Source organism: Protobothrops mucrosquamatus, unplaced genomic scaffold (assembly GCF_001527695.2).
Source record: "Protobothrops mucrosquamatus isolate PMUCROS unplaced genomic scaffold, P.Mucros_1.0 scaffold3297, whole genome shotgun sequence".
NCBI lineage: Eukaryota > Metazoa > Chordata > Lepidosauria > Squamata > Viperidae > Protobothrops > Protobothrops mucrosquamatus.
In genome coordinates this window covers 50,101-73,649 of record NW_015389287.1, presented here as the reverse complement: position 1 = coordinate 73,649, position 23,549 = coordinate 50,101, and the positions used below count along the sequence as shown (strand labels likewise).

Sequence of the window (23,549 nt, the reverse complement as noted above, 5' to 3'; positions counted from 1 at the left end):
AAGCGGGACTGGCCTAGGGGATTTTATAGGGGTTTTAATTACTTTTAATTGGACATTCTCAAATATTTCGTTTTAATTAAATTTTAACTAGGTGTAATATTATGTATGTTAGTTTTTTATCATTTGTCAGCCGCCCTGAGTCCGAAAGGAGAAGGGCGGGATATAAATGCAATTAATAAATAAATAAATAAATAAATAATTGCCAATTTTGCATTTGCATTGGAAATAGCTTATATAACTATTCTACGTGGTTGCAGGTGACTCAAATTAAGCCCGTTTCTGTCATCCTATTACTAAGATGACAGATAACTGAGAGAGAAGGCTGGGAACTCTTATTTGTAAATAAGACCAACAGCCCCTGAAAGAATATGAAATATATCTCGTTTCAGAACTCAAGGTTATTTTTTTTTCTGAGTTGTGTAAAATCAGACTCCTCTGTATTTTGCCGCAGGAGGTCTCCCAATTGTTAAAAGAACAACAATAACAACAAAAGGATCTTGAACTGGATTGCTAGATTTCACTTGACTAAAGGTTTGGCAAAAGGAAAAAAAGGGTAAAAATTTAGCCCAGGGTTGTATATAAGAATAAAATGGATTAAAACATTTAACAACACAGGAAAGAAAGCGTCATGACCTGGTTCCCTGCTGGCCTTTAGATTTCTGGATTTAGGGAAATGAACAGATGTTATATCCTTGAAATGCACTTTCTGTTGGGTTAAGAAGCTTAACTTCTTTATTAGCTATTTGAAAGTTCCTGAAACTAGTGGTTAATTGTTAATTAGTTTTACTTGTTTTTATTAGTTTTAATTATATTTTAACTGTTTTTAATGTCATGATTTAAAGCTTGTTTTGATTATAAACTCCCAAATAACTTTGGTGGTCAGTAGTTATGAAATGTACCCTTCAAACCTGACTTTCAAAACTTACTAGCCAGACAAGCTCATTCAAAACACATTTTCTCCCAGAGTCCGGTTTCTGCACATACACAAAAGGAAGCATTGTCTTTTGATTTTTATCTTTATATTTCAATATATGCTTAAGTCCAATTTTTTTCCCCTGTCGTTAGTGTAAGAAATTGAACGTTGGTTGTGAATATTTTTTCCAGTAACATGCTTTTTAATCAAATAATATTCAATAATAATATTGAAAAAGGGAGCTTTACTTGGAACTGCTTACATCCTGCGACAATGTAACTTTTAACGCCATCGAACAACAACATCTGCCTATCCCAGGTCCTTGGGAACAAAAACGCCACACCTGATCTAAATATTTGGCTGACTGTGCAAGTATACATAACAACGTAGCCATTTATCATAGACCAGCACCCTCTTGTGCAGTTTTAGATTTTTCATTTTAACCAGTTTGCCAGCTGCTGTATAGTGTAATTGGGAACTGTTTAAGCTATCTCCTGCAGCCCTGCATATTTACAACTTTAATATTGTTCAAAGGTGTTTTTAATAACTTTCTATTTTATAATATGGTTTTTAATTTTTAAAATATATATTTTAGTAAAGTTTTATTTTCCTTTACCTCTTGTGAGATTGATCTATTGCCAGAGTAAGGGGGAGTGGGGAAGACTGATATAGCTGGTCCATGCCTCAGTGCTATGTGGCCAGGAAGCGGTACAGTAGTAATTATTTTACTTTATTCACTTTTAACCCAGTTAATGCCAGGAGTTGGAACCCTAACTCTCCCAAATAACAGGACTGTGGCACGCCTTAGAAGATAGATGGCAGTAGAGAAAACTGGAAACAGAAAAAAAAACAGAAAGCTTCTAAAAGAGAAGGTTTTAATGCTCTACTACCCTATAGGGTCCACGCACCACAACATAAATAAAATATTAGGGTGGTCTCATCTGAGCTATGATAATTAAGTGAATCACTGAAGTTTTAAGTTAGTAACATAGTTGTTAAGTGAATCTGGCTTCCCCATTGACTTTGCTTGTCAGAAGACTGCAAAAGGTGATCCCATGGCCCTGGGACATTGCCACCGTCATAAATATGAGTCAGTTGCCAAGCATCTGGATTTTGATCACGTGACCATGGGAACGCTGCAATGGTCATAAGTGTGAAAAATGGTCATAAATCATTCTTTTCAGGGCCATGAAGGGTCACTACACAAACTGCTGTAAGCCTTCGAGTTTTTCAAGATATGTTTCTAAGAACTCACCAAAACAGGGAGTAATTTTTTTCTCTAAGGAATTTTTATTTTTTTTTTAAAAAGAAACAATATAATTACATCTCATCCCTAAAATAGACTGGTAAGTTTCTCTTTGGATTGCTAAGAGCATAAATCAAAAGTTCTGTCACACTTTTCACAGTTGACTTGAGTTTATTTGAATGGAAATGGAGTGACACTAATGATCTGCTGTAAATTATGACAGCCTCTCTTTAATTCAGAGCATTGTGGGAGCTGATCTGCCTTTCAAGCCTCTATCAGTTTTGTAGTAGTTTAAATGTCACAGCATCCCACAAAGAGGCACATGAATCGTAAGTATGCAATAATCCTAAGAAATAACTGTTATAAAATCCCTGCCCTTTATTCAGCACAATCCTTTCTGATTCCCTTGGGACATGGAATGACTATTCAGCCAGTTTAAATCTATAATGTGATTGTTCCCAGAAACAGTCTGTAATATTTGCTGGGTTTGTGTGCTCTATATTTTACTGAGTTTGGGAATAAGGAAGAAGGAGGAAGAAGGAAGAAGAAGAGGAGGAAGCCTGTGACATTATACATCACATTATACATTGCATTACGTGTAGTCCTCAACTTACTATGACAATTGGGCCCAAACATTCTGTTGCTGAGACATTTGTTAAGTGAGTTTTGCCCCATTTTATGACCTTTCCTGCCACCGCTTTAGGTGAATCGCTGCAGTTGTTGAGTCAGCAACATGGTTCTTAAGTAAATCTGGCTTCCCCATTGACTTTTTTGGTCACCACGATATAAAAAAGATGTTGAGACTCTAGAAAGAGTACAGAGAAGAGCAACAAAGATGATTAGGGGAGTGGAGGCTAAAACATATAAGGAACGGCTGCTGGAATTGGGTACGTTCGTTTAATGAAGAGAAGGACAAGGGGGGACATGATAGCAGTGTTCCAATATTTCAGGGGCTGCCACAAAGAAGAGGGAGTCAAGCTATTCTCCAAAGCGCCTGAAGGCAGGACAAGAAGCAATGGGTGGAAACTAATCAAGGAGAGAAGCAACCTAGAACTAAGGAGAAACTTCCTGACAGTTAAAACAATTAACCAGTGGAACAACCTGCCTCCAGAAGCGGTGAATGCTCCAACACTGGAAGTTTTTAAGAAGAAACTGGACAGCCATTTGTCCAAAATGGTATAGGGTTTCCTGCCTGAGTAGGGGTTTGGACTAGATGACCTCCAAGGTCCCTTCCAACTTTATCATTATTATTATTATTATTACTTTGCTTGTCAGAAGGTTACAAAACGTGATCACATGACTCTGGGAAACTGCAAACTCCGTCATAACTACGAGTCAATTGCCAAGCCTCTGAATTTTGATCATGTTACCATGAAGTTGCTACAACGGTTGTAAGTGTGAAAAATGGTCATAAGTCACTTTTTTCAGTGCCGTTGTAACTTCAGACCATCAGTAAATGAACGGTTATAAGTCAAGGACTGCCAGCAGATATTATTTCCAGACAAGTAGCAATAGAGCTCTCAAGGTATCCCATTTTACCATGGTTTTGTCTAACAAATACATTGCATTTCCTTTTTTCCCTCTTCCCTTTTAACAAGCCACCCTTGTTTTTTTCCTACTTTAAAATGTGCTATTAGACATTTGTACAGAGAAGCCCAACTGATGCCCAGAGGTGGAATTTGAGGATGATGAAAATAATGACTTGAATGTTTTATTGGGGATAATAAACTCTATCTGTGGTTGGTTTCCCAGTTTCCTTCTTTTTCTCCCTTGGCCTTTCATGGAATCTCATCAAGTTCCTGTGGAGCCCTAGGATTCTGCTGAACACATTTTGAAAAACCATCTCTTCAATAGCCTATCAAGAGAAGCTATTCCCCTTTACTGCTTTTGAATCAGCACCCGATTGTTTGACTTACAAAAGGGAACACAAAAAGATCTGTGTTGTGCTCAAAGTTAAATAATTGCCACGTTAAATTTTATATAGACTTATCTCTGTGACTTTTTTTTTATTTGTTCAGCTGTTAGTATCTAAAGAAGAATCCTGTTAAAGTTTCATCTAACCATCCTTGAGAAGCGGTAACTTGGATGTGAAGGCAATACCAATTCTTCTGCAGCTATTTCCCGTCTACTAGCTCCTGTCTCAATGCTGTGCACAAAGCAATCGCTTTTTAAACATATGAATATTGTTTAATTAGATCAGGATCAGGGTCTACAACAACTTATCATGGCCAACTCACCCCGGCCAATTTGCCACAGGACAACTCGCCGGGGGGCAAGAGTTATGCTAATATCGAAGAAATAGTGGAATAGAATCATAACAAAGGATGCCAAAGGAGTTGGCCGTAGTGAGTTGGCCCAATCCATCATAATCAGGCCAGCAATGGTATTCCCTATAACACTCATTGGAAGAGATAGTTGGACTGTGAAGAAGCAGGATAGCAAGAGCGATGATGCTTTTGAAACCTGGCATTAGAAAATACTCCTACGAATATCACGGACAGCCAAGAAAACAAACAAATGGATCGGATGTCCCAGAATTCTCACCAGAGGCCCAAATGACCAGGTTTAAATTATCCTATTTCACACACATTATGTGAAAAGCCAGCTCTCTGGAGAAGGCTCTAATGCAGGGGGTCTTCAAACTTGGCCCTTTTATGACTTGTGGACTTCAACTCCCAGAATTCCTTAGCCAGTGTGCCTGGCTGAGGAATTCTGGGAGTTGAAGTCCACAAGTCATAAAAGGGCCAAGTTTGAAGACCCCTGCTCTAATGATACAAAAGGTGAAGGAAAGAGAAGTAGAGGACAACCAGCATCATGGTGAACTGACTACATTATAGCAGTGATTGGAACACCATTGGATGATCTAAAAGAGAAGACTAGAGATTGATATGCTGGGGAAAAAAATCTATGGGGTTGCTAAGAATCAATACCAGCTTGATGGCACATAATCTATCAATATTGTTTAATTGTACTTTAAGCCATTTTTGTAGCTTTTTAATGAGTGGATTATAAATATTAGAACAATTAGGATAAATCAATTTGTTGCATAAAGCTACCCTAATTTTACAGCTATTTGCAATTTCTCCCCTTAAAGGCTAGTATCACCAGAGAAGAACCAAATTCATTACCTTTCCTCTTGGTTCCAGGATAATAGGGAAGACTGCAAACAGATAACAGGTGTTTCTATCTAACGTGTGGTCCAGGTGCTAACTATCAATAAATAATTTCAAAGTCTCTACACTTTTTTCTTAGAACTTAAAAAAAGGAGAACACATAAGGAAAAGGGGCTAGAGAAGCCATAAAGGGGGGGGAGCTTTGGGACCAACTGGAATGAGAAAAGATCAAACAGCAAAATGGGTAATAATGTAGCAAGGGATAATTAACATGGAAGAGCTTCATGTGTCTCCGTTGTCCTTACGTTCTGCACCTTGTTAGAAATGGCCACCGCTAGATGGCAGCTAAGAGAAGATTAGAAACAGTTGAATCTTAACCAAAGTAATAGAATAATCTTGTTTCTCAGAAATATGAATACTGGGAGAACAAACAGCTGCTGATCTTCCAGCACAAGTAATGAAAAAATCTTCTTTCTCTTTTGCTGTTCGCTAAGCCGATGGAACAGGTTTATTTGCATAATTTTTAAAAAAGTATATCTTGTATGCTAAATTATGCATGTTTTAGTCCTACAGGGCATTTCTCCATGTGGAACTGTTATGTCCATAGCTGTGTCTAGAAGTATTTTTAATAGATGCTTCAATTATGAGTGAAAATCCACCAGAATTCCAAATTGGCCTCATCTTAGGAAAGACATATGTTAATTTAACACATGACTATGGCTAAATGTACCAAGTATTAAAACCAGATCCATCTATCTATAGAAGCATGTCTAACTTGAAAATGTATGCTCCTTCCTTGGTTTCTTTTCAATTTCTTCTGCATCTGTGGGGTTTATATTACCCTGCAGCACATAGCTGTTTTAAAACCTACAAATAATCTTTATTTGTAGAGCAAATGACAAGTGTACACTGAGGAAGACAGAGGAAGTCCATTTAATCTGGCAAAAAGAAACTAAGATGACTGTAATCCTTTTGTGCCTTCTTTTATTACAGTTGGAGCAAAAGAAAACCAACAAATTAAACATTATCCCCTGCTATTATCATACAAAAATGGTAAAGCTGGTAAAGAAATGGTTCAAAAGCTGATACCTTAGGGCAACAGCTCCCAATCTTTTCTATACCCTGCACCCCTATAACGCTTCTGATATATTCTCGCACCTCTTACAAAAGTTTGAAATAACGGCAACGAATTATGCATATATGCTATAATTTTGAAAACCCAAGTTTTTGCACACACACACACGGGAATATCATCTCACACCCCCAGGGGGTGCGAGCACCTCTGGTTGGGAGCCCCTGCCTTAGGGCAAGAGACCAGATCTATGCCTAGAATTGAACAAAATCGTGGTTAAATGGGCCTTCAGATTTCAGGTTTGGGATAGTCAGTGCTTAAATCCAGTAAACACACACCCACACACACACCTGTAAAAAAATAAATTATTGCCAATTAAGGAAATAGTTATTCAAGATACCTGGGACTAAGAGAGATCAGTTCTATGTATTGGATCTGTTGGTATTTATATTTACCTTAACTCCAGCAGCTAGTTGGCTATCCTTCCATTATTTTCCTCATGAAAAAACTATGCAAGTAGGATAGGGAAAGAGAGTCGAGGCAAGATAATCAATGAACGATATAGTTTAGTTGGAATGTCAACATGAGCTTCCTTAGTCCTTGTCTAAAACTCTATAATTTATTCATTTTATGGCCTTTTTCTTCATCCCTCAACATATGGAAGCATTTAAAAAGTAGAGAACATAACAAATGTGAGCCTGACATTAATTTTTCTTTCTATGCCAATGAATAATTTATGGAATAAGGAAATAGAGGTTCAAAAGTACACTTTTTGATTGTTTTCCAAACTCTTTGCTACAGAGACATGACTCACTCCCAAATTTTCCTAGCAAACATTACTCTGTGAAATACTTTGCCTTCTTGTTCAGGTTCCTTCTGTTTGCTGTGTTGTTGTTAACTTACAGGAGGTGAATATTAACATCTTCCTGCAGTACAGAACACTTTTGGCTCAGTGTTCCAACAAGAAAGGAATAGCAGATTGGATATAGATGGCTCCATATCTGTGATTCTGCCACAATAACCCTTCAGTTCCATGTCAATGGAGAATTCCCTTTTGTTTGACTAGTTTCCGTGGACTCCATTGTTTCAAAGGGATAGCTCAGTCAGACTTACAAAGCCTCAGATGGGAATTATGAACGGTGTCCTACCTTCAGCATCATGGTTTTCTTTGATACTGCAGTTGGTGGGAGAATGTCAAATATTGGGAAGGTTCTTGCTACTCTGCCCTACTAATGGAGATTTACCTGACCTCATGGAGCCTGAAGGAGATAGACACCTCCTGCGCTGATGAATCGGCAGGTGCTTCAGAGAGGGTCATGTTCTTCTCCCAGTTGTTGGAGTTGACCCTCCCCACTTCTGCCTCCATCATCCTTCCCTTCCCCATGCCTTGATGAAGCGCTTAAAAAGCAAACGAGCAGATGGATCACTTTGACTGGTCTTGTTGAATGTCTTCTTCTCATCATGCGGTTGTGAAAAGAAAATGAATCAGGGGGAAAGGGGCATGCCTTGTTGGAGGATATATGTTTGGAGCAATACATAAAATGTTCGGGGATGTATTTTTGCTCCATCCTTAAAAAAGGGGAGGAGGAGAATTTGAGAGTAGAATTTCTTAACTCCGTCCTCTTTCCCCTTCAGATACTAGACAGTTCCCAGTGGGGGAAGACCTCTTAAAACATGGCTCCACTAACACACTAAACATGAATTTCAGCAAAACATTTGGAGAAAGCCCCGGCGCCAGGGAGGCTTCCAACAGTCCGGCTAGAATGACTACAACTCCCAGCGTTCCTCGCGGGGCGTTTGTCCCGCTCAGAGCGCTACCTGTTCGCCTTTCCAAAGCCGCCTTGGCAGGCAGGCAGTGGGTGTTTAGCTAGCCAAGCGACCGACTGGAGCTCCTTCGGACGAGGAAGAACCGTTCCCGCTACTTGCTTACCCTCCTGCTTAGCAACTTTGGGTTTCCCTTTGACGAGAGCTTTGGAAACAAACTGCAAAGGGAAGACAGAGGACTGGAAAAGAGGCGAAGGACGGAGTGGGGGGGGGGGGAGAAGAAGCGGCGAGAAGAAAGGGGAAGTGGCCCAAGGGAGATGAGGCATCTCTGGAGGTTGGGTTCCTGCCTCTTGCTGTCCTCAGAGGCGTCTGGAAATCTGGATCTCCCAGTCGGTTCTTCTGGTGGATTCGAGCCATGGAGATCCAGCAGATTGCCCCGAAGGGTTGCGACGACCCTCCAGGGGTAGAATGGAATGGCTCTTAATCCCTAGAGCCCAATCTGGGGAGGCGACCACTGGGAGAAGTCTGGGGGACTTCCTGGAGCAGGGATTCCCGTGGGAGGAAACCGGTTGTGTAGGTTTTGGGAGCCTCCGAGGCGCCTGAATAACCCCGCAACTTGTATGGCTGGCGGTGGGAGAGCGGCTGGGAGAGAAGCGCCTAGCATCGGTGGAGGGGGAGGTGGCTGAGGTGGGAAGGCAGAGAGGGAGAAGGGGGTTTCTCCTAACGTGCCGGGCATTTGGCTCTCCAGTGATGTGGAGACTGAGTGTTTGGTGGCTCCTGAGCAGAGTCTGTCTGCTGTTCCCGCCGCCCTGCGCCCTCGTGTTGGCCGGGGTGCCCCTCTCTTCTTGCCACCCGCAGCCTTGCCGGATCCTGAAACGGATCGGGCACACGGTAAGGATCGGGGCGGCGCACCTGCAACCTTGGGCTACCTCCCAAGGCGGGGCAGGAGGCTGGAGAGCTCACAATGACATCCCGCTTCGAAGCGACTTTGCCGGGGAAGAATCTGGATGGCAGGAGTCCGGGACTCCAGAGAGGTGGAAAACTGGGACCAGTGTGAGAAGGAGAGCGCACCTGGGCACCGAGAACCTGATCGACAAAGAGAGTCCGGACCAGGCGCCACAAGCGCCTCTAATACCGAGGGAGGCGCTCCTGTTGGCGGTGGAGAACCTCAACCGCGTCAAGGGGCTTCTGCCCTACAACCTTTCTCTGGAAGTGGTGATGGCTATCGAGGCGGGCCTGGGCGATCTACCTCTTTTCCCCTTTTCTTCGCCCAGCGCCTCCTCCTGGAGCAACGACCCGGTCTCCTTCTTGCAGAGCATCTGCCACACGGTGGTGGTACAAGGGGTCTCGGCCATTCTTGCCTTCCCGCAGAGCAGAAGCGAGATCTTACAGATGGACTTCGTCGCCACCGCTTTGCACATTCCAGTGATCAGCATCGTACTCAATGAGTTCCCTCGAAAGAGTCAGGTAAAGGGGTGGCGGAGGATCGGAGCGGGAAGAGGGAGAGAGACCTGGGGGGGGGGTCTTGCCTCTGTGAATGTGCGCGGGGAAGTGGAGAGGAGCCGCGCTCCCGGACCCGCGATAAATATTTAAGATCTTCAACAAGGATGCCGGGAGGAGGGCGGTTCCTGTGCAAGAGTTCGGCCGAGTTGCCTTTACTTTACAAAGCTGGTTTAGGAATTCAGTACCATGGACAGCGTAACGCTTCCCAGGCAGCCAGTTGAGGTGCTGCAGCAGGACAGAAATGAGTCCCACATCCTCTCATCGATTCCCCCCCTCCACACACACACACACACACACACACACACAAACACAAACATACATCCTTTCGGTTAAAGCTGCTCTTTCTGTGTTATTGCTTGCAATGCTGAATTTTTACTTGGACCCGGGGTTTCCCCCCCCCCCCTTGAGATAGAAAGGTAGTCTTTGCTCCGCCAGGTGAAGTTGCTGGAGATCTAAAGCAGCCTTTGTGCTCAGACTGTTTCCGCGGTATAAGAGAAATATATGTGCATGTTTGCCTGTCTGTGTGTGTGTGTGCGCGCGTGTGTGTATGTATGTGTTCAACCCCATTTAACTCTGAAATCAGAGACTTTGCTTGTTCTCAGAGAATTCAGGTGGAGAGCCACCCAATCCAAATAAAGGAAACAACCCCTGTTTTACTTTTCTTTTGTTGTGCAAACATAGTGGATGATTGCAAAATAGATTAAACATCTCAAGCTGCCTTTGTTTCCCTTGCTCCATGTTTCTGAGATCATGTAATGTACTGATAAAGGAAAGAGAGCTACATTCTAGCAGAGAGAGAGGGAGGGAGAGAGGGAGGGAGGGAGGGAGAGAGAGAGAGAGAGAGAGAGAGAGAGAGAGAGAGAGAGAGAGAGAGAGAGAGAGAGAGAGAGAGAGAGAGAGAGAGAGGAGAGAGAGGTATTAATTCCTTGGTTTGTGTATAAACCACATACAATGAAACAAATTATTTTATTTATTTATGTATTTATTTATTTAATTTATATAGCCACATCTTACAGGCAAGTGGCTCTGGGCAGTGTACAACAAAACTGAAATGTTATATTTGAGACGCTTGGCTATTAATCACTGTTAATAATAGAAGCCAGAATTCACATTTTCAACATTACTTCTGCATATTCAAGGCACTGCACAAGTCTTAAGCCACTGAAGCCGAGCAACTTCAAATATCTGTTAAAAAGGAAACATTTCTGTTCCTTTACATTATATTTAGAATCTAGGATCAGTCACCAGAGATCAGTGATTTGATACCTAGCTTTTGAGAAAAGGCAATATTATACAAGTTAGTAGCCTATTATAACCCGTGAAAACTTTCTTTTCTCTCTTCATTAAGCCCAATTTACATTATTTTCTTAGAATTAAAAAGTCAGTTCAAAGTTTGAAATGCGTTTCCTTCTTCTCCAATGCAAAGAACTGAAGAACTGGGAAGATTAAGATTACAAACCTGATTATTTAGTTTGAAATCCTTATTTAACTCAATGGGATTTGCTTCCATTATAAAGATAAATAAGATCTGGATGATATAACAAATTGTAATGTACGTATGCATGCAAAGAGGGAATATGAGAATGTACTAAGGATAATGTCATAAATATATTGACAATCAGGTCTTATGCAATACAGAGATTTGTAAGGTTGCTGTAAAACTGTAAAACTACATGTATAATTATGATATTACAGAATTACCTCTAAATTTTAAACATTTTATAGATAGCAAAAAACCCCAAAATTTTCTAAGGCAGTATATGTTCCATTCCAGTTTGTACTTTCATTCATTGAAGAATGTGTATGTGTAATTTGAAACATTTAATTCAAATCCTACCATCAGAAACATTAGAATATGTGATTGTCCTTAATTTTAAAAATTGGGCTCCTCCTCCCCCTCCTCCCCCTCTTCCTCTACATCTAAGGTCTTCCCCTACTTTCATATAATTTGGTCTTTACATTATTTTTATAGCCTTTCGTCAAACATATTTCAGTATGTCAATAATCCTTTTCAAGTGTATGGCCTAAAATTGGACAAAAAAATTCTAGTGCAACCAGGATTAAAGCAGAACAAAATTGGAGCACTCATTTTCCTAATCTAAAGAATGCGCTGTATTTCTAGAATGGAAATGAAAATTGCATTACCATGTTTATTTATTTGGTATTCCAAACATCATCACTGATTCATATTTAGCTTCTCCTCTACTAACGTCTCTAGTTTCTTTGCAGACATAGTGCTTCTGAATTCACTAAATCACATTGAGTATTTAAGAGTAAATTTAACTCTAAAACCACATGTTCTGAATTTTGACCTAGTGCTCCAAAGCACGTGATATGATGGTTAAAGTCATAAACTCAGATCAGAAAACCCCAGATTCAAGCAGTTCCTTAATCGTCAATCTCACTGGATGATTTTGGGCCAGGCATTACCTCTCCCTCTACCATCAAAGAGTCATTTATCAAAGATAAAATAAAGGGAGATCCTTTGTGTCCAATCTGGAGTTTCCTGGGGGGGGGGAGATGGGATGCAATTGTAAAAGTTAAAGATTTATTTATTTTTAATTAAGATTATATTTCTATGTCCTAAAATGAGATCTACTTCTTTTAAATTGCAGAGCCTTTTTAATTCTTTAGTCAATATGTTTAGTCAATTATATGTAGAGTACTGTTAAATCAGTTTTGGATTCTGTCAACTCAATTATGTTTATTCCATAGACAAGCTGAATTTATGTAATTTCATTTATGTATTTATTGCTAGACTTATACTCTGGGTCTCCTTGGCCCTAACACCTTTCTAGTGACGCCAGGGTAATTACTGCTAGAAATTAGTCTGTCATGTGAGTATCCAGCTATGTCATCCTTTAGTTTCTATGAGGTGCTCATGTTTCAAGCCAACCATAACCATAGCAATCTTCATTAGGTTCAGTAGTTCTGTTCTTGGATGTTGTGTTAGTGTATCTGTCCTACAAGAGTGGCTCTTTATACTGTGGAGTTCTAATCAAGGAACTCACAACACAAGAGTAGGGCTACAAGAGGTGCTCAAAATGGCAGGAAAGCATCAAGGAAGAAGCCAACATCAAGTCCATGCCTCAGAAATACAGGCAGTACCATACAGTTAGAACAACCTACTTGGGTAGGAATACTCAAGCAATAATCTGAGCTCCTAAAGTCCAAGTAAGAAAGTTTGGGCACATACTGCATACACCTTCCTTTTTAAAGACAAGGAAAAGTTATAGCCAGCATTCTATCCAACATTTGACTGCCTTTTGCCCAAAGCTGTCCATGCATAAATAACAGAAGATTCTATACAAGCTTAGCCCAAGCTTGAAGACTCAATAGTACTTCCATTCTTAGAGACTAGGAGTTGTGGGTTTCTTCAAAACTGGTGCTGGGATACACATTCCTGGCTAATTCTGAGATATCAGGAGAAAGGCCCCTTCTCTCCATGGGTCAGTCAATCAGCCTTTCTTCCTCCTATTAGTCTGATGAGGATTCATCAGGAAGGGTAATAAGCCAGGATTTGGAAACTAGTAGCCTTTCAAAGTTTGTTGAAGGTAGCTCCATCAACACAGATTGTGAGAAATGATATTGGAAATGAATGGTCACAAATATCCCACCCATGTTTTCTGTTAACAGTCAGATGAATTTCTTCCCAATGACAACGATGCCAATGAAAGTATGTATCTATATGTATATTTGTATATTTGTGATGGATAGATTAACATCCTGTTCTTCAACCATCAGGTGGTCCTCATTATTTTTTATTTATAATACAGTTTGAAATTCTGTTACATTGCCATTACACTATGTACCTTTAGCCTTGATAATGGGGCCACAATTCGACTATAGCACATTCTATTCTAAAACTTCACAGTGTGTCTTTCCTCGTGCTTGGTGTCAATGTTTTGTTTTAAGCTGCTTTGTTAACTTTTTAGCTCCAAAGCATGATTTCCTAGCATACTTGTTTTTGTCCAGAATGATCAACAACTTTGGTGAACATTTTCTGATGACTTTGTAAAGGGGCTCATCCTCCAGGACTGTAAAGCAACTTTATACCTCAGGAACAGTGCCAGCAATATTTCTTGGAATTACTATAAACTACAAAATTGGCCTGGTCATTATTAAATATGAAAGTTATTAGCCCGTGCATGCAATTCTACACGTGCTAGTAGTATATCGCTAATCTAGAAGAATGAGCACAGACGCTGATGAAGTACAGCTTCATTTGCACTGAGCTTGCCTACAAAGCAGTTTAAATGAGGTTACTGTTTGTTTTTCTGTCTCTTGATTCTCTGGCATTCTCTATAGGCTATTTACGGGAATGGGTTATGGGATATTTGGCATATTTTGTGTCCTAACCTCTAGAGCAAAGGGCTAAAACTGTATCATTAGAATCCTTGGACCCTGAAGAAGTTAGCCTCCAAAGCATAATTTCTGTGGTTCAGTTGAGATAAAATAATCAGCTTGCTTGTAATGATTCAGAAGTAGAAACTGGGAAAACATATGCACCTTCTGGCACAAATAGGTTAAACAGTAATGGGAACTGAGGATAGAAACTAAATTGCTGAGCAAGGCCAGCATCAGAGAAAGAAGGAACATCCTCAATCTACAGCATAAGCAAATATCTTCTATTTGGGCCAATTGCTCTTTTGGCCAAGTTTATTCTACCTGGATTCACTCCAGTTCTTCAGCCTTCAAGGTGCTTCTCAATGCCAGATCTGCCAGGAAATTATCCCGGGATTGTTATTATATGGGACAGCTCTTCTGTCACTGAGCTAAGAGGCCACCTTTTTCAGAGTTCAAAGCTCAGGAAAATATACCAAATTAATATATTTATAAGACCCGAGTGGAAGATTTCTGGGATGTTTGGGTAGAAGGTTACAGGCTTGTACATGAAATAGTTTAAAGTCTTGTTTTTCAGGAGGAGAGTTTTATGCCAGTTAATTTAACGGGAGCTAATTTCAGTGGGAATGTGAAAGTATTTAGGCACGTACTCCAGACAAAAGCACAGGTAGTCCTCGACTTGCGAACACAACTGAGCCCAAAATTTCTGTTGTTAAGTGAGACTTTTGTTAAGTGAGCTTTGCCCCATTTTATGACCTTTCTTGCCACAGCTGTTAAGTGAATTACTGCAGTCAATAAGTTGGTAACGTGGTTGTTAAGTGAATTTGGCTTCCCCGTTGAGTTTGCTTGTCAGAAGATCACAAAAGATGATCACATGACCCCAGGACACTGCAACTGTCATAAATCTGGGTTGGTTGCCAAGTATCTGAATTTCGATCACATGACGATGGGGATGCTGCAAAGGTCATAAGTGTGAAAAACATTCATCGGTCACTTTTTCCATTGCCGTTGTGACTTTGAATAGTCATTAAACAAACTGTTGTAAATCGAGGACTACCTGTAATCCTGCTCCCTGCTTTCCATTATGACAGCTTGAATCTTGTCTAGGTAAACAATGGCCAAGCTTTACATGATATGAAATAAAGCCTAATGCTATTTTTGAGAGGAGAAAGTGTTAGGAAAGATAGAAGTCACCGTTTTCATTCTTCAGCTCTTCCACTCACTCTCGTTAAGCTACTTTTTTTATTATTCAGGAAAACATAATATCCGTGGGATATTATTTTGCAAACTGTACCGAAGTGTTCTTAGTAAATGAAGATGATACCAGCAAAAAAAGTATCACTATGTCAGACAACATAAAAGGAATCCAAATGCATTAAAATTATGTTCAGTCTAGGCTGAAATAAGAATTTATACAAGTCTTACAGTGAAATAGGATATTCCATGGATAAATATTGCATATGTCCGAGTATAATTGACTTTCATTTACTCCATGGTATCTGAAGCATTAAAAAAGTATCAATAAAATAAGAATGTGCTTGACCATTGATACAAAATCCTCGGTGAGAAATATATACTGGTAAGATACAAGGAGATAAGAAAGAAGTAAACTTACAAATTTTCCTTTGACATACAAATGATTTCTGGTAAGTGACAAAGTGTGTCATAGAAATCTGTAGCCTAAAATAATTTTTTTCTCTATTGCCACTAATCAGTCATATATAATCAGCAGGCTCCTGGCTAACTCACCATTTCAGAAAAGAAGTGAAAGATGGAATAAGCACAGAATCAGTGCTGATTTGCGCAAATAGAATTCCTTGAACATAAAAAATTGCCACCTATGGGAAAAGATTCTGGGTTAATCTCACATCCTGTACTATATTGCAGTATAGTATACTTTAATGTTTTTAAAGTAGAAAAACACTGATTCATTCTCTGTGATCTGAATTAGTGGAGTCAAAAATCAGTAGCACAATAATATGCAGATTAGCTCATTCAGAGCAAGCCTCCTTTCAACTAAGTGATAGATCTAGCATCCAATCTTCCAAAAAAGCCTAATCTCAAGGGTTTCTATGGGGACTTGAAGAGTAATTTCCTGTCAGATTACCCATTGCCTTCTGCTCTAAGGGTTCGCTTCCTCTTTGCTCTTCTGGGGAACTGCCAGTAGTTCTATAAGATTCTTCTAGATACCCTTTTTCATCCTTAATTAAGAGATGTTTGTTTTCTTCAGTTTGTATATTGTTGGGTTTTTATGCCTGACGGGATTTTCAAGACTTGTTGCTGAAACTGCAACCAGATTCTGGCTCATGGGAGGCATTAATTTATACAATTTCTTTCTTTCTTTCTTTCTTTCTTTCTTTCTTTCTTTCTTTCTTTCTTTCTTTCTTTCTTTCTTTCTTTCTTTCTTTCTTTCTTTCTGGAAGAGAGCCAGTTGGGGTAGTGGTTAAGGTGTCAGGCTAGAAACTGGTACACCGGGAGTTCTAGTTCTGCCATAAGCACAAAGGTAGCGGAGTGGGCCAGTCCCTCTCTCAACCCTGGGAAGAAAGCCAGGGCAAACCACTTCCCAAAAAGAACCTTGCCAGAAGTACAGGGACTTGATCCATCATCTATCTATCTATCTATCTATCTATCTATCTATCTATCTATCTATCTATCTACCTACCTACCTACCTACCTACCTACCTATTTATCTAGCTATCCATCATCTATCTATCTACCTACCTACCTATCTAGCTATCCATCATCTATCTATCTATCTATCTATCTATCTATCTATCCATCATCTATTTATCTATCATCTATCGATCATCTGTCTATCATCTGTCTATCATCTATCTATCATCTATCTATCTATCTATCTATCTATCATCTATCTATCATCTATCTATCTATCTATCTATCTATCTATCTATCTATTTATCTATCTATTGTTAAATCTTCTATGTCACCAATCTAGTCAAGATCACTCTTTCAGCTCTCCCACGGAAAAGATGCTCATCTCCAAGGATAACAGAAACTATTGCTGCAACTCTCACATTAAAAGATGGCTTCAATCTGCAAGGACATTTTTTTAAAGAGGCTTAGCTTCCAGTTTGACTCCGTGTACATCCCCACCTTGATTCCATGCAAGCACCAAAGAAGCTTAGATTGTGCTACTGGAATCATCTTCCCAAAAATCTGTTTGGGAATTTTTTTTGTTTTATTTAAACAATTTCCTAGGTATTAAAGAACCAATGTAAACAGCAGCTATTGAATCTCAGAGGCAGATTAGACGACATGAGGGCAACCAATTGACAGGAGGGTAAGAGCTTTTACTTTATTGTAGCCCACCAACAATTGCTCTGGGTCAACTCTACCCTTCCAGGACTTTGCAAGGTGAAATGTTGCTACATAACTAAGTCTTTAATACTCAGTGTTTTACACTCAGTCTGTTAGTGCTCAGTTCAGACAAAGTAGCATTCAACCTTTGCCTTTCTCCAAAAGGTCTTGCACTAGTTAGGATGGGGGGCTGTTTCAGTGCGGTTGCCCCTTCTAGGTGCTGCTGAGCTCCAGGCCAAGCTCCAAGCTCTGCTTTTAAGCAGTGTTGCTTTTCAACTCTCCAGCTAAGCTCCCAAGCCAAGCTCCAGGCGAGGAATCCCACCAGGACCATAGCTTGTGGTCCTTGCAATTGACTGATAGTCTAGCCCAGGGGTCTCCAACCTTGACAACTTTAAGACTTGAGGACTTCAACTCCCAGAATTCCTCAACCAGCCAAGCTGGCTGAGGAATTCTGGGAGTTGAAGTCTACAAGTCTTAAAGTTATCAAGGTTGGGGACCTCTGATCTAGCCTGCCTGTAATAGATCTCAGCCTCCAGATATTGCCTCTCGCTTCCTCATCTGTAGGCTGTTTGCGGTCTCCTTTTTCTCCTAAACACACACAACGTTCTGTTTTAGCATTTGCTTTTGTAAGCTAAGGGTCTGGGTGAGATGAGGCTGCCTCTGGACACCAGGATATGATTCAATTAGTCAGGTAGCTGGAATGCCAGCTTGTGAATAAATGAATGCATGCACAAACATATTTCTCAGGTTTCTAGGGCCATAAACTTTTATATCCTTTTGAGAAAAAACACGAGCTCTGCTGAGCCTTGGGAAGGTGGGTGGGAAACATTTCTGTCTGAGTGCAGCTGCTTTTTCCAAGCACAGACAGCAATTCCAGCTTTACTTCCCCACAACCTCTTCCTCATATCTCTTTTTTATTTGGGGGAAGAGACAGAGGTGTTTAAAATCAGAGCCATAGATATTATAATACGTTGACCGCAGCAAGATTATTTTATGCACAAAAATGGAAGGACACTTTGGTTCCCAAAATGGATGAATAGGAGCAAAGGTTGGTGGATTTAGGAGAGATGGCTAAATTGACTGTTTTGATTAAAGGAAAAAAAAACAATTCCTTTTGTTTCTACTTGCAAACCGCTTCTGGACTTTGCGCTTAAGGTGGGAAAAAAATAAAACTTTGATTTGGGGTTTTACCGATTAGATAGGAATTGTTGTTATAGGAATGGCTAGTTCATACTCCTATGTAAAAGTAAAAAGTTGAGGTTTGATGCTATTGTCTTATTCCAGTGATGGCGAACCTTTTAGAGACTGAGTGCCCAAACTGCAACCCAAAACCCACTTATGCATTGTCGAGTGCCGGGTGGGTGTGGCCAATTGGGTGGGCGTGGCCAATTGGGTGGGTGTGGCTGCGGTGGTAACGGCACACTGGGTGGGACTAAAAAGTTCAATCAATCAATTCCAACTTTGCAAGATCTCTTTTTTCCCCGCAAGAAGTTGAAATTGACTGATTGATTGAACCTTTTTTTTTTGTACATGGTGGCGGAGGCCTAAAGCGAAAAGGTTTTATAAAACCCAGCTGAAGGCCTAGGACTGGGGCGACGGTGCGCATGCCCACAGAGAGGGCTCTGAGTGCCGCCTCTGGCACCCGTGCCATAGGTTCGCCACCACGGTCTTATTCTATTGCACCTAGGGGAGTCGGGAGTCAATGCCTTTTCTTTCTTTTTTGCCTTTTCCCTACACTTTTCCCTTCCCTTCCCCTTCCCTAATTTCCCTACTATTTTCTTTTATATGTTTGTATTTTGTATTACAAACTAATAAAATAAATCAACAAAATCAGAGCCATAGTGCATCCCACATCTGCAAGTGGGATTTTCCCCGATGCATTGATTCCCCCAATTTAAAAGCTGTTCATACAGAGAAAATATAAAGAGCTCTGTGACTTTTTTTTTCTTGGAGAGGCCTGAGCAATTAAAATTGGAAACATGCTTGGCCTCCCAGCACTGTAGCCCCATCTTCCAGGCAGCTGATAATTGATATTCTTACTTACAGAGAAACTCCCCTGAAATTTTTCCTACCACTTCTCATTTCACTTTGAGGGAAGGGAATTGAGTTTCAAAGCACATTGAAAGGGGTGAAGAAAACCTCAGGAGTGGCTTGTGATATTTGGGTGGCATTTCATTCTGAGATTGTTAAGGAGCGGTTGTAACGTCCTGTTTTTCTCTGCACTGTACGCTCCCTATCAGTCTGCGGCTTCCAGTTTCTTGCAGTTCAGTTAAATCCCACGAGAAAACACGAGGAAGGAAAATGTCCCCCTATTCATTATTTCTGGCAGTAATGGTGCTATCGCCGTGGCCCTTGAAAAATGATGGGAGAATTTCTCCCTCCTCTGGAGAAATTGAGAGATAACAACTGGCCAGGCTCTCTGCCCAAAAATGCAATGGTAATCTAGAAAGAAAAATTGTGGTTATCTAACTAATTATACGATTTAGACCAGCCATATGCTACTTTCGACTAGGACAGTGATGGTGAACCTTTTAGAGACCGAGTGCCCAAAAACTAGCCCTGCCCTGCTCCCCCACCCACCAGGCTAAATAGCCGTTGGAACTTTACACTAGTTCACTGGTAAATTTCACAAAATGAAGTTTAACATAGAGAAGAGCAAGATTTTACACTTAGGCAAGAAAAATCAAAAGTACAGGTACAGACTAGGTGAAAACCTGACTCAAGCTAATAACTGCAAGAGGGATCTTGGAGTCCTAGTGAACAGTCCTCTAAACATGAGTGTATGGCAGCAGCCAAAAAAGCCAATGCAATCCTAGGTTGCATTAGAATCAAGACCACATGAAGTACCAGTACCGCTCTACAAAGCCTTATTCTAATACCACAATACAAAAAAAAAATGTTGAGATTTTGGAAAGAGGTCAGAGAAGAGCAACAAAAATTATTAGGGCCCTGGAAGTTAAAATATATGAAGAACAATTGCAGGAACTGGATATACCTAGTTTAATGAAAAGAGGGACCAGGGGGGACATGGATAGCAGTCTTCCAATACTTGAAGGGCTGCCACAAAGAAGAGGGGGGCAACTTATTTGCCAAACTACCTGTAGCCAGAGCAAGAAACAATGGATGGGAACTAACCAAGTAGAGAAGCAACCTAGGACTAAGGAGAAAATTCCTAATAGTGAGAACAATTAACCAGTGGAACAAATTGCCCTCGGACGTTGTGGGTGCCCCATCATGGGAGGCTTTTAAGAAGAGATTGGATAGCCATTTATCAGAAATAGCAGAGGCCTCCTGCAAGAGCAGGGGGTTGGACTACATGACCTCCAAAGTCTCTTCCAATTCTGTTTCTGTTACAAAGCAAAGCAGCTCATGCATGCAGAAACCATCTGGGGAAACTGTTTACTGAGCCTTCAGAATTGCACCTTGCGGAAGTTCCTTTCAAAGGCTTTGTTGAATCCTATTTTACAACACAGTGGTGTTAGCAATTTTCTTTTTTTAATCATTCGAAATTACATGGGTCAAAAGAAGACGGTTGTTTAAAACATCCACAATAAATCCTGTCCACAGGTCAAAGCAATGATTGAGAGATCCAGAGCATAGAGATCCCATCATTTCCTTACAAAAAAAAAAAAGGCAGGAGAATTTGTGCAAAAAAAGAGTAAAATGTATGGGTGTCTTTGCTTTATACAGTTTTATACTCCTTACAGAATTAGGTTTCTATTCATTTATTTCCTTGCTTGCTTGTCTGCCTGCCTGGCTGCAGTGCAAAACCTTGGCTTTAATCCTTTTTCAAGGGACCATGGTGGAACTATGCCAACTAACTGCAAATAGCCCTGATCTTGCCAAAATTCTTCCTGATGCTTAACGTGAGTATAATTGAGTCAAAATGTGATTTTGCTGGTTTATATTTTACAGCAATCTTTGCAAACCGATATTTATACCTTAATGTGTTCTGCAAAGGCGTGAATTATTGTGTTATTTAATAAACCATAGTTAAGCAACTCTGTGGTATATGCCCACAGAGTTTCCTGTTGAATCAGAAAGCCCACTCTTATCTGTAAGCAAACACCTTTACCTCAAGAGCAGACTTGGGCATTTAATGGCCCTTGAGCCACCTCCGATCCTTTGGCTGTCCTTGTCTGGCCTGCAGCATTGATGGCAGAGAACAGGATGACAGAGGGCAAGGCAGAGAGCAGTGTTGGTAGGGGCGGAGCCATGGCGGGGGGGGCAGGGCCATGGTAGTGGCCCTCCACAACAGTCCCAGTTTCTCATGTAACCCCCCCTTGGGAAAATGAATTGTCCACTGTGCTCTAGAGGGAACTTCAAGGACATTTGGCTTGAAGGAAAAACCAAACACAGGTAGTCCTCAATTTATGGCCACAATTGAGCCCAACATTTATATTGTTAAGTAAGACATTTGTTAAGTGAGTTTTGCCCCATTTTACGACTTTTCTCACCACATTTGTTAAGTGAATCACTGCACTGTTCTTCAATTTAGTAGCACAGTTGTTAAGTGAATCTGGTTTCCCCATTGACTTTGCTTGTCAAAAGTTCACAAAAGGGGATCATATGACTTTGGGACACTGCCACTGTCATAAATGTGAGTCATTTGTCAAGTGTCCGAATGTAGGTCACATGACCATGGGGATGCAGCAACAGTCATAAGTGTGAAGAATGGTCATAAGTCACTTTTTTCAATGCCATTGTAACTTCTAACGGTCACTAAATGAACTGTTGTAAATCGAGGATTACCTTACAATTCCTTTACAAAGATAACTCCTCTCTCCTCCTCTTTAAGGTTAAACTAGAGAGTTTTACTACAGGCTTTTTATATTAGAGTCTTCTGGAATGGAGGGAGGAGAAGCATGACAGAGCCTGCATCAGATTACATGGACTAAGAAACTTTTGGAATTTATGGAAGAATCAAGTATATGCAGGCTTTTAGCATTAGTAAATTAGACCATCTTTCTTGGCATTTTTTATTTTACAGTCTGTGTCCATTATTCATGGATTCTGTATTTGCAAATTCGCCTACTTGTTAAATTTATTCGTAACTGCAAAATCAAATCAATACTCAGGGTGCTTTCGCGGTCATTCACGGACATGCAGAATGGCAAAAAAAAAATGAATCACCTGTGCTCTTGTTCCATCTGAGGTTTCAGTATTCAGTGTTTGCAGTGACTTTATGGAATGTAACTACCATGAAAAAGGGGAATCAATGTATCTGAGATGTGCTCAATTCCTTATCCAATTCCTTTCACAGCTACAGTATTTCCCCATGATGCTGAGCCTCCAGGGGGATGAACTTAACCTCCTGTTCCTTTGCTTAGTGCCTGTTCCTTGAATCTACTCATTTTTCTCTAAGTTTCTACCCACATCCGTCTTTCTGTTGAGTATTTTCTACGTTTTTTAAAAAATAAATAACTAATATTTTAAAAAGAGATTTATGGTACTAATTTGCAAATTGATTACAGGCAGTCCCCAGGTTAAGAACAAGTACTGTTCCTAAATCCGAATTAGTATTTAAATCAGAACTCATACTTACAAAGAGACGGTCATGGTTCCAACAGATGAAAGTCTTCAAAGAACTTCAAGGCATTGTTTACCTTAAAGAATCTTTATTCGAGTAGCATGGCATTGGCACATACATAGGCAAAGCCAAAATCTGATTTTCCCTCCCCTGAGCACATAGTATCAAAGCACAATTCCCTCCTCTAATTAACAGTCATAAATCATGTTCTCCAATTAGTTTGAAATGCAGGCTTTCCCTCCAGTTCTTCAATCTGTCATTTCTTATCAGCTCTTATTTCAAAAAACCTTGGTTCTCACACTAGTTACAATATTGTTATGTCTAATTAAACTCCCATGCACATTCCTCCTCCTCCCCCCCCCCCCAGTATCAACTAATTCTAACTCTAATTCTAAGAGTAAAACATAAGAAGGAAAATGGCTGCATTAACAGAGGGATAGAATCAAGATCACGTGCAGTATTAATACCACTTTACAATGCCTTGGTAAGGCCACACTTGGAATACTGCATCCAGTTTTGGTCACCATGATGTAAAAAAGATGTTGATACTCTAGAAAGAGTACAGAGAAGAGCAACAAAGATGATTAGGGGACTGGAGGCTAAAACATATAAGGAACGGTTGCTGGAATTGGGTATGTCTAGTTTAATGAAGAGAAGGACAAGGGGGGACATGATAGCAGTGTTCCAATATCTTAGGGGCTGCCACAAAGAAGAGGGAGTCAGGCTATTCTCCAAAGCGCCTGAAG

The 23,549-nt window shown here is 40.4% G+C and overlaps 1 protein-coding gene across 1 annotated transcript in view; it reads left to right on the top strand.

Moving 5' to 3' along the window:
* Window positions 1–8,858: 8,858 nt before the first annotated feature.
* The window catches only part of LOC107297412 (glutamate receptor ionotropic, NMDA 3A-like), a gene marked incomplete at its 3' end in the record, with an annotated part of 62,137 nt that continues 47,446 nt past the window's right edge, over window positions 8,859–23,549 (top strand). The window contains exon 1 of the mRNA XM_015826782.1: window positions 8,859–9,575. Within this exon, the coding sequence (XP_015682268.1) occupies window positions 8,859–9,575 (717 nt within the window). The remainder of the gene's footprint in view (window positions 9,576–23,549) is intronic.